Source organism: Pseudochaenichthys georgianus, chromosome 9 (assembly GCF_902827115.2).
Source record: "Pseudochaenichthys georgianus chromosome 9, fPseGeo1.2, whole genome shotgun sequence".
In the NCBI taxonomy this organism is placed as follows: domain Eukaryota; kingdom Metazoa; phylum Chordata; class Actinopteri; order Perciformes; family Channichthyidae; genus Pseudochaenichthys; species Pseudochaenichthys georgianus.
Genome location: NC_047511.1, coordinates 30,652,924 through 30,663,704, shown reverse-complemented (window position 1 = coordinate 30,663,704; position 10,781 = coordinate 30,652,924). Strand labels below are relative to the sequence as shown.

General features: G+C 39.1%; 1 protein-coding gene across 1 annotated transcript; it reads right to left on the bottom strand.

Moving 5' to 3' along the window:
- Window positions 1-2,525: 2,525 nt before the first annotated feature.
- On the bottom strand, window positions 2,526-9,854 carry vps33a (VPS33A core subunit of CORVET and HOPS complexes). Its single transcript, XM_034091819.2, has 13 exons — window positions 9,723-9,854; window positions 9,358-9,423; window positions 9,108-9,235; window positions 8,821-9,007; window positions 8,360-8,476; window positions 7,631-7,805; window positions 6,832-7,025; window positions 6,039-6,165; window positions 5,129-5,196; window positions 4,841-4,978; window positions 4,388-4,525; window positions 4,127-4,295; window positions 2,526-3,404 (listed from the first exon to the last, which is right to left on the bottom strand). Exons 1-13 carry the CDS (start codon window positions 9,822-9,824, stop codon window positions 3,211-3,213), a joined length of 1,803 nt encoding a protein of 600 aa, XP_033947710.1. The 5' UTR covers window positions 9,825-9,854; the 3' UTR covers window positions 2,526-3,210.
- Between the last annotated feature and the right edge of the window lie 927 nt (window positions 9,855-10,781).

Genomic DNA, 10,781 nt, shown 5'->3' with positions numbered 1-10,781 from the left:
CCCTGTTTGGATAATTTTTTTAAAACCTAACACTGTAGCTGTGAGCACTAATGCAGAGTGTTAATCAAAAGGAGAAGCAAACATGATCAGGCCAGTTGTTATTGTTGAGTGTGGGAGACATTAATAATTGATAGGAACTGCATAGACCACAAATCCAGAGCAGGTCTGCCTGATCAACTTCATTAATGAGCTCTAAGTCTGTGAACAGGCTCATTCGTCAACAGTCACTCTCTTTTCATTTCCCCAACATAAAATAAGTGGTCCATCTGGCAAGGAGCAGAGCACCAAACAGCACCGTGTAGCTGAAGAGAACAAATTTGAGGACTTCCTTGAACGTCCGGAGGAAGCGGATAAACAACGGGTCCACATCCAGATGGTCCTGCTGCATCTTCTGCCTGCGACAAGGTTGAGCCAGCTGTCCCATGTTCTCACCTCCACCCATCCTGCAAACACACACCTTTTTAATTTGAATTTCACAATAGAATACAAAAGTAGAAAACAACTGTAATGTGAACAAGGTGGTCGTTCACTGCACTAACACTCAGGGTAATATAATAAAATAAGACAAAGAACATAAGATACAATAAATGACTTGTATGGTCCTTAATCCTATACTTACTCAAGCAGTAACAAGTGACATACAGAACCATTTTGAAGTACTTAACTTGAGGTATTGCCATTTTATATTACTTTATACTTTACTACAGAGACAAATTATTAAAAATGAACCTCATAATACATATTTTTCTGAAATGGGCCTTTGTGCAGAGGAAATACTTTATGGTACTTTATAATTAATTAAGATGAACTTTTATTAATCCCTCATGGGGAAATTATTTCTCTGCATTTGACCCATCCTAGTGTTAGGAGCAGTGTGCTGCCATTTTGAACGGCGCCCGGGGAGCAATGTGGGGAACGGTGCCTTGCTCAGGGACACCTCGGTAGCACTTGGTCTTTCGGGGACTTAAACTGGTGACCTTCTAGTTCCCAAGCCAAGTCCCTATCGACTTCGCCACCACCGCCCAATATATATTTTATTTGCCTATACTTATTAGTAGTATATAATTATAAATAGAGTTATACTATAAATAGTACTTTGAGTCACTTGAGTGTGTGAGTATATCTACACTGTGGTATTACTACTTTAACTTATTTAAAATATTTGAGTACCTCTCGATGTAAGTACATTCTTTTTAGTGCTTTATGTATTATTTAAGTATGCAGGTTTATTTATATCAGAAGTGCAAATCGATTTATTTCTAGCCTTTTAGAAGCTGAAGAGGCTTTATTGTCAAAAGAACACTATTAATAATTTATCCGTGAATTGCACTAAATTGGTTCAATATTGATCCACTTTCTTTGTCAAAAAGACTACAGATTGTTCTCCAGCATTGATGTTAGACAGACATGCAGCAACACGACTTTAAGACCTAAGAATATTTTTCGTTTAGATAACTTATGTTATTGATCGTTACTTTAATTGCTGTTTTTCCTTAATTTTTGTTTTAATTGACATATCCATGTATACTTTTGTTCTTTGATTTTAGTTGTTTCTCCATTAATTGTATGAACCTTGGCTCGGATTAAAATGACAGTTCTCCCTCAATGTATAATTGTATAGAATAAATATAAAAAAAGATAGAAAACGCAGCTTGCTGTGTAAAACAAATACATACATTTTTTCTTTCAAGTAAAAGCTGATGTGAGCCATGAGGGAGTCAGAAAATGAAGGAACAACTCACAAGCAAGATCAAGATATAATTTATATAGTAACAATGAAAACTTAAACCAATCATACCTCGGTGCCGTTGGAGCGGGGCTGGAGAAGATAATTAAGTAGCTCCTCTGCTTCCAGTCCTGAAGTCCAAGTTGGTGTGTTGTGCTTTGGGCGTTTCAAGCCCCTATGGCAGAGGAGGGGCCAAAAGCAATGACTGATCACAGATCTGAATCCCCTGGGATTGATCTAATGGGAGTTTAAGTCTTCAGTGCACCTGCTCCTCAAACAAAGGGATTTCAGTGTCAGATATTTAACCCTCAAGCTTGCAATTAACATAATTAAGTATCTTCTGATCCATTGATTCAAGGCACAAGATTTCCAGCTAATCAACATGTAGGAAATGAACATAAATGTACCTAAGAACAGGTCACCAAAATATCTGAGAGCTGTCAGCAGGTCTCCCTATGATCACAGTGTAGAAGGCACGGAGAGGGTATTGACTGAAACAGAGATCAAACACCCTCCTGTAGCACAGTAACCCTCTACCGGAACACGGAGCAAATGGCCTCCTAATTCAATCAGTGTCCTGCGCTGTCAAATCATGTGCGGCCATGGGCTGAGCTCTCCAGACAGCACATGGCCATTATCGGCTGATCGGAGGCCTGTTGGTGAGCTAATTGCTCCTTCAGAGAGCCGGACCGCCGCTGACGGATACACTCCCATCTCTGCCTTTTATCTCCCTGATCAGCTTGCCTTTCTGGAAATTATCAAGTAAAACAATAAGCAAAACATGACAAAGTAATCCAAATTTGATTTCAGGTAGTTAAGACTTTATTTGTAATTGTATGCCTTACAAAAGCCTTACAAAAATTCAAGAAGTGCATCTTTATCATCTTATACATGACATCATCTCAAACATCCCAACTATTTGTATCATACGTACATATTTACATTAACTTCATAGTAAAGCAGGACAAGAAGCTAGAGGACAAAGGGATTAATGAGAGTAGCATTGAACCACTTTTATATTATATTACCTGGGACTGCAAACATTTTAAAGATACCCTGTACAGTTTATACACCTGGTGGAGCAATTATTTTACAGGTTGGTCAACAATTTATTTGTATCCTCACATGCATGAGGCAGTAAATGTTTTCACACGATTCCAATGGTTTTCAATTGCTGGCAGTACTGGACAAAAAAGCACCAGTAAAGGCACTCATGAAAGCATGCAAATAACACACTTTAATAAATCAACTTTGCAAATATCCTGAAATGCGTTTATCATGTTTGTCAGGCTGCAAGGATAAACATATTTTTGTCTGTTACACCAAGTGAAGAAAATACAACTCCACAGGGCACCTTTAAAGAGCCTAATGTTGGATACACATCAATGAAACACCTGCAGTAGACGGATATAGACATAAAAAACGGCAGCTGAGGTTTTCTGATGGATGGGTGTTTGATGTGGCCAGGTGTGCACGCAGGTGACTCAGGAGGTCTGGGCCTCGGGCCGGTCCATGAGGGATTTGATCCATGTTGTACCGTTTAGGAGTTTCGTGGTGGCTATAATATACTCCATCCCGCTGTCTTCCATTTGAGAGAGGAAACGAAGAGCGGCTATTTCTGCATACGACACTCCTCCGAGGAAGAACACCAGCGTGGTTCGATTCTCCCCCTGCTGACCTGCGGAAGTAAACAAGATGCAAGTCACTCACTACGAAAATATAACAGCTAATGAGAATTTAAGCGTCACAAAAGACATTTCTGCGTGTTTTAGTCTTTGGCAGTTTTTTTCATACCTTCATGACATTTGCCAGAGTATATTGTATGCTATGGTTTTCTTCAGTTTTACAATAAGATTCATTTCGAATTTTTTTGCCATCGCTCACTTTAAACAAACAACTAAAAACCCTTTCTTCCAAAGCACCATATTTGGACATTGTCATTGACATGGATTAAATAATAAATACGTCATCCTTCCCTTAGATTTTAGTCCTCCATTATCACCTTTTAAAATCCAATGTAGCGCAGGCCTGTAGAAACAAGTCAACGGCTAAATGCCCAGACTTGCATTTCTAATTAGCACATTTCAAATTCACTTTATAATTAAATTCATTATTCCCATCAGTGTAACACCTCTTATTGCCAATGCGAAAACATGGAGGAAAACTGAAGGAAATTACTGGCGGTGGTCACTGACAAATGAAGCACAGCATGTTTTTTTTATCAAGCCTTCTCTTCAACAGACGCGGACAGTGGCTCTGTGGCATTGTCAGCTTTGTGCCATCAATCTCCTGCCGTTCAGCGTTTGACTCCACAGAAACAAAGCCTGTGTCTTATCTACATGCAGCAGGCAGGAGGACGTTTACTCTGTTTAGCGAGCAAACAGTTTGTTCGGTCCTTACGTTTCTTGTGCAACCCGGCGGGCAGCTGCTGTCTCTCCTCAAAGTGCGGGCCTGGAAGCATCTTCAGCACCTCTTCGATGCTGCGCCACCCGGGCCTGGCTAACACCTGGGTCAGTCGGATGCTTAGTGGAGCGTAGCCACTGTACACGTAGGAGATGTCGTTGGGGTTCTGAGAAAGAAAAGGTCAGAGGTTAAGATCATCCTTAAAGACTGATGGGTTAAATCATGTATTGTTGTTTCTTCATTTAATAAGTCTTGTACCTGTTCATTGGCATCCTCCATCCACAGTTTGAGGGTTTTTCTTATAGTGGGGTAGTTGTTCCTTGAGTTTGACTGAAGCTTCAAAAGACCCGCCTTCTCTAGGTTGTTCAGTGTCAGTATGTGTTCATAACCATAGGTCTTTATGTAAAACAAAATAAAGACATTATTTAAAACAAAAAATATAATTGATATACTATCGATATTGCATTTTGACACTAGATAGTCTTTTCCTCGATTCAAAGGCTGCACTACAATAAACTGCTTTTAATATCATTTAATAAGTTAACATTAATAAGGATTTATTCAGACAAATAATAATATTTGATAGTAATAAATTGTAATATTAGATTTTCTTCTTGAGTTCACTAGACAAGTATTTTCTTTGTTGATGAAGGACTGTACAGTATGGGCACAAAAAAGACCAAAATCTAATCTTTCTGTCTGTGACTCTACCTGCAGGATCTCCCTCCTGTAGTAGTCGAACACTTTCTGCTTGAGGCCGTTGTTGCAGACCGACTGCATGGAAACCAGGCGCAGAATCTTGATCAGTGGATCCTTTTGGGCAATGCTGTCTTCTATATACGTGTTCACCTGGACATACAAATAATATTCATCAGAACTATAGGGCACCAATAGATTAGGTATAACATCATGCAAACATTTCTAATAAAAAATCATCACTAAATACAAAAAATACTGATGTGAGACTTAAATAACAATATGAAGTAAGATTAAAAATACCTTGTCCGTTTCTACTCCAGTCATAAACTCCTGCTCAACTGTCAGATTGTCGAAGAAGGCCTCAGATGCTGGAAGAAGAGACATTAAATTAGCTTTTTATCACATTATAAGCTTAAAGGTCCCATGACATGGCCATTTCTACTGATCATAATTCCATTGTCGAGGTCTACTAGAATAGATTTATTATTGGTTTCTCATATAGCATCTCTGTATAGTATATGTATTCACTCTCTGTCCTACATGGCTTGTTGGAGCTCCTGCCCCCCCCTCCCTGTGAGCCCACTGTGCTCTGATTGGTCAGCTCTCCCACTCTGTTCTGATGAGTCTACCACCGTTACAGCGGAACATCAGTGTTTATGTGTTACAATGGCGTTTGTTAGAAACCAGAAAATGACACCAGTAATGACAAACAGATGAGAATGCTGCGTGGGGTCTTGGTGCCGTGTTGGCGGGACGTTGCAGCAGCGAGCCTCGCAGCAGCGAGCCTCGCTGCTGCGAGGAGCGGACAGTGTGAGCTGGGTTCATTTCCTGCTTGCTGCGTGGGAGCTGCGTGGGAGCTGCGTGGGAGCTGCGTGGGAGCTGCGAGACAGCGAGACATTGCGAATGGACGCGGGAAGGGGGGGGGGGTGCTGATGGGGCTGCAGCACCCCCATCTGCGAGGCTCCACTAGCACCCCCCCCCCCCAGCGCGTCACAGTTTCGCCACTGAGAGAGAGTGTGTGTGTGTGTGTGTGTGTGTGTGTGTGTGTGTGTGTGTGTGTGTGTGTGTGTGTGTGTGTGTGTGTGTGTGTGTGTGTGTGTGTGTGTGTGTGTGTGTGTGTGTGTGTGTGTGTGTGTGTGTGTGTGTGTGTGGAACTCCAGGGATTGGACCAATGGGTCTATTTGGGGGAAGAAAGGACTTGTTTACGCACTGGTGATGTCCTTGATCAGTTCGGCTATAGAAGTGTGGTTAGCCAGCGAACTTCGAGCTGCCTGCATGTGAGGCAGCTGAGACACAAACTGCTTGATTTCTCCCACTGTTTTAGCATTATGACGCTCCTGAAAGACAACAAAAAAAAGTTACTTGATGAACTTTTAACATGTTTAGAAACAGCATTTAAATGATGGAAACCAATTTATGTACCACAAAAAGACACCGCTACACCAAAAATGTTTAAATGAAAAATTATGTAACAAGTTTAGAGGGCTATTTTTAGACAGTTTGACCCATCTTCAGTTTGTTCCTATGAAATACAGCTCCCACACGGCACACAATAACCCATTTTTGTTGACATTTCCTTCAGGATTAACAATGATTACACAAACGGAGTAAATTACATTTGTGAAAACATTTCTAATTATAAGATTATTTTGTCTACATTGCTTTCCTGGATTATAACCTCTGATGTCACGCTATTTTGCTTATCAACTCTCTCCACTAATGTAGTTTGTGTTGCAATCGATATACCTGAGCCGATTAGAGAATAGTATTTCAATTTGGCCTCGTTAAGCCTTCTGCTGGAACAATTAGCACTTCACCTTATCTCTTAGTGATCGTCATCACTTCCCTAACCTCATGGATTTCCGTTATGACTTTAGAGGGTGAAATGCAACAAGGATTTAAATTAAATTAAATTAGCATGCAAATTAGTGTGCAACTACATTTCTTTAAACATTTTTGCATTACACAAAATTACACTATCATCATATTGAAACAAAACCAACCTCAAAGGCTGCTGAAATTATTTTGGCCTTCTTGCTGAGCGCTGCTCCGACCGCGTTGAAGTTTTTGTCACGTATTTCTGCGTACAGCTCCTCTGCTGAGTTTAGCTGTAGCTTCTTGGGCTCTGTGGGCAAATCTTTACTCGCCTCTCCTTGCTTCTTCTGAGCAAATTTCTCAGGAGGCAACTTGACGTAACCTGTGAGTCAGAGGGAGAAAACAGGCTGGTGATTAAAATGGAAAAAGAAACAGACATCCAAGAAACACACAGTGTGACGTAACTGTAAGAGTGCATTTACTTCAGACTGTTTATTAACCCAATTTTATTTATATTGCGGGCACAACAACAACAACAACTACAACAACAACGAAACATAGTAATTTACAAAGAAAAGGAAAAACCAAACAGAAAAATGTACTAACAGAGAAGAGGCAATCTTTTGATATTAATTAAAATATTCAGAATGAGAAAATTATATTTGATAGATGAGTTAGAATAATTAAGTTGTAAAAAATTAAATACAGTTACATACAAATCCCTAGAATATTGCAATTATGGTAGACAATTATATAGATACACAAAATGTTTTAATGTAAGAAAATAATACAGAAAGCAGCATACAGTTAACAGTTTTACAGTAAAGACATGTGGATATCGGTAGGTTTAAGATCTAATTTCTAATTTCTAAAAGTTCAAAGTGAATTTATTTTAAGGAGGTGTTGTAGAGGATTCTGGTGCACTAACATTTAAAGAAGTTTTCTCCACACATAATGATGAAAGAGTCAATAAAGGTGTTTTCTTACCGTTAGTGATTCCATAGACCTCGTCGATGAGTCCCTCGTAGGTGAGCTGCGTGGCCAGAGGAGTGAGCAGGTCCACGTTGCGGTCCAGGAGGAGTAGAGTGTCGAACACGGGCAGGATCTGATTCTGACTGCCGGCAAACTCCCTCTTCATCCTCAGCATCATGTTGGCAACATGCTGAAAACAAGCACAACATTTCTTCTGTCAAACTCAATTCACTCACCAGGATGCTAACAAGCCTGTGCAGTTAGCAGTGTCCGAATAATATTAATCATCATTTTGGTTATTATTATTTAATGTTATTTTGGTAAGTGTTATTGTTTTGGTCTTATTTCGTAGTTTTTCATATGGCGTTTAATTTTGGCTTTTATAGTAAAAGTAAGGTTTTGATTTCCTACTGTATATATTTTTTATAGCATTTGTTATTATAATTTTTTTACAGTGGATCTCAAAAGTATTTACAAAAATAAAAGTATTTTTACAACAACCAAAAAGAAAAAGGAAAAGAAAAAATACAAGATGAGGAGAGAAGAAAGTATATTGTTCTATTTTATCATTCTGAATTGTTCTATTGTTGTGGTTGTCTGGCCAAGCTGGTGTAAAGAAAATTGAATGCTGAAAATGAGGCCAGGATTTATTGAAGGGGAATATATTTGATTAAATATTGTGTGTCCCGGCAAAGATAAACAATCAAATATGATCAAAAATATTCCTCCTAACACCACACTCACCCTTGCACATTCTCCTTTCCCGTATATCTGTGGAATGGTGCCATACAGGGCCTGTAAGGTCATGAGGCCTTTGGCAGTGTGGTAGAGGCTGGTTTGGTCATTTTCTAAGTAGCACTCCTGTCAAAAAAAGAGGGAGTAAAAACACATCATGACAGTTAGAAATAAATCACAGCTAGGATGCAAAATAATACTTTTTTGTCCACAGGTAAAATGGCTTATGAATGTTAAAATTCAAAAGAATACATTTGTTTTTTTTGTTTTTGCAGATTACAATTGCCATGTTTTCACATGGATGAAGTATAATAATGTTATTGTGTTGAAAACATGCGCCAAGTGCTTGTTGATTTTAAATCTTTACTACATAAATCAAATAAATACTTAATGTGTAAAGTATATTTATATATTATTATATATATATATATATATATATATTCATTTTGGGATGAACAAATTCAACACACCCTGAAAGCACTCTCATACTCCATGGAGAGCAGGTCTCCATCATAGGGGATCAGGTCCAGGATGTACTCTTCGATGTTGATGAAGGAGGCCAACACGCCCTGCTCCTTCAGCCGCTGTTCACACAGCATGCTCCGCCGAGGAACAAACAAAATATGGAAGTCTCGTGGGGAATGCATCTTGTCCTCACTGAAAGCACAAAATCCAGGAAAAAAGTGTTAAAAAGTGTGGACATATAAGACTGTCTTTATCATGGTTTGAAATGTGGGTTTTTGAGACAGAAACTGACCTGATGATATTCTCAGCGATGATGTCCATGAGCTCCAGTCTGGGACGAACAAAGAAGATGATATTCTTGACGTCAGCAGCGGGGAGTCTGCCACTCTTGAGGGTGAACATCTTTTCAACTTCATGTTCCTGGAAAACCCAGTAATAAGCATATAACATGTGTTTACTATCTGAAAACTTCAGATTCATGACCTGTGACTTGTGTGTGGGCTACTTAACAATAACAAATGCAGTGCACAGAGATCACTTACCTTCAGTAGAGAGTATTGAGCTATCAGTCCAAAAGGTCCCGTCAGATATTCATCCCAAACTATGGCCTGAAGAGCAAGAGCACATAAAGTAATGTATACAAGTAGCAAGATCTGAAAAAACATCTCTATGTGGAAATCTTTGCGGTCATTGTCTCCTATGAAGCTACTGGTTACAATAATAAATAGATACATTGTCAGTCTATTCACAATCAAAACATGACTTCAGTTTTATAGAAACTGCAAGTATTTTGAATTATGTGCCGAGCATTGACAGCCCCAAGAGGCTAGCTTAACTGTCAGCTTCGTGGATATGCACAACTGTCACTTTTTCGGCCATTTGACATTTATAAGTGTGATTTCCTTACCTTACTTCCCGCACATTTGTCCAAAAACTCTCGAAGCTCTTTTCGTGCAGCTTCTCTCAAGATGTTTAAATTGACTCTACCGTACGATAGGTGGGCAGCCATGTTTCTTTATCATATACACAACAAATCATGTGATCATCACAGCGATGAAACTCGATCACGTGACCAAAGAAGATACAATGTCAAGATAGTTCACACAAGCGCCGCTGATTTACACCATTCGAGAAAGCCCAAAAGCCACCCAGCATGTGTATACCGTATACCTCCTATCGAGCAGTGTTTCTAGATGTAAAAGGGTCTCAAATGATCGTAAAGGACAACTTTAACTATCTAAAGGGCTAGCATTCCACCTTTGACTTGCAGAAGCAACTTCGTGTTGCGCATGCGTATTGAATGTTCGTTAAACAACTTAAGTAAAGCCAATTTTTGAGAATATTAGCATTTTCATGCATACGACTATCGATAGATTTGCCATCTTTTTCTGCATAGTCAACCTGTACTGGATTTATGAATAAAGCAGTATCAAGTAGTAGTATAGAAGCAATGTAAGTATTCTATATGTGAGAGGCGAATACGGAAGTACTAAAGGAGTAACCTCTTGCTTCACCAACCGTCTTTTCCTGATGGTTTAGGTGTGGCTGAAGCCGATATTAACTCTTCCTATAATGACGTAAATCCAAATTATTTACAGGTGAGGGTGTTTTGTATAATTTAAATACAATTTCTACCCTTATAACACATACAGATATTTAGCAACAAAGCAAAAGGGCGAGTTTTCATCCTTTATATTAATGCAATACACACTCAATCCGTTAGATGGCGCAATGTCTCCACAGTAGGCCTAAGTATCAAAGTACACATGCTCTTATAATTGAGACACTGATGTTAGAATTTCAGTGTTTTTTTGCGGAAATAGTACAGTTGATGTAAAACCATATATTAACCCACAATGTGTCACTAGAAGGGAGGTGCTAGCACATGTTATAATTGTGTGGGAAATATAAAGATAGTCCAGTGTTTGCTGTCAAATAGTAAGGTATTTAAAAAACACACACACAA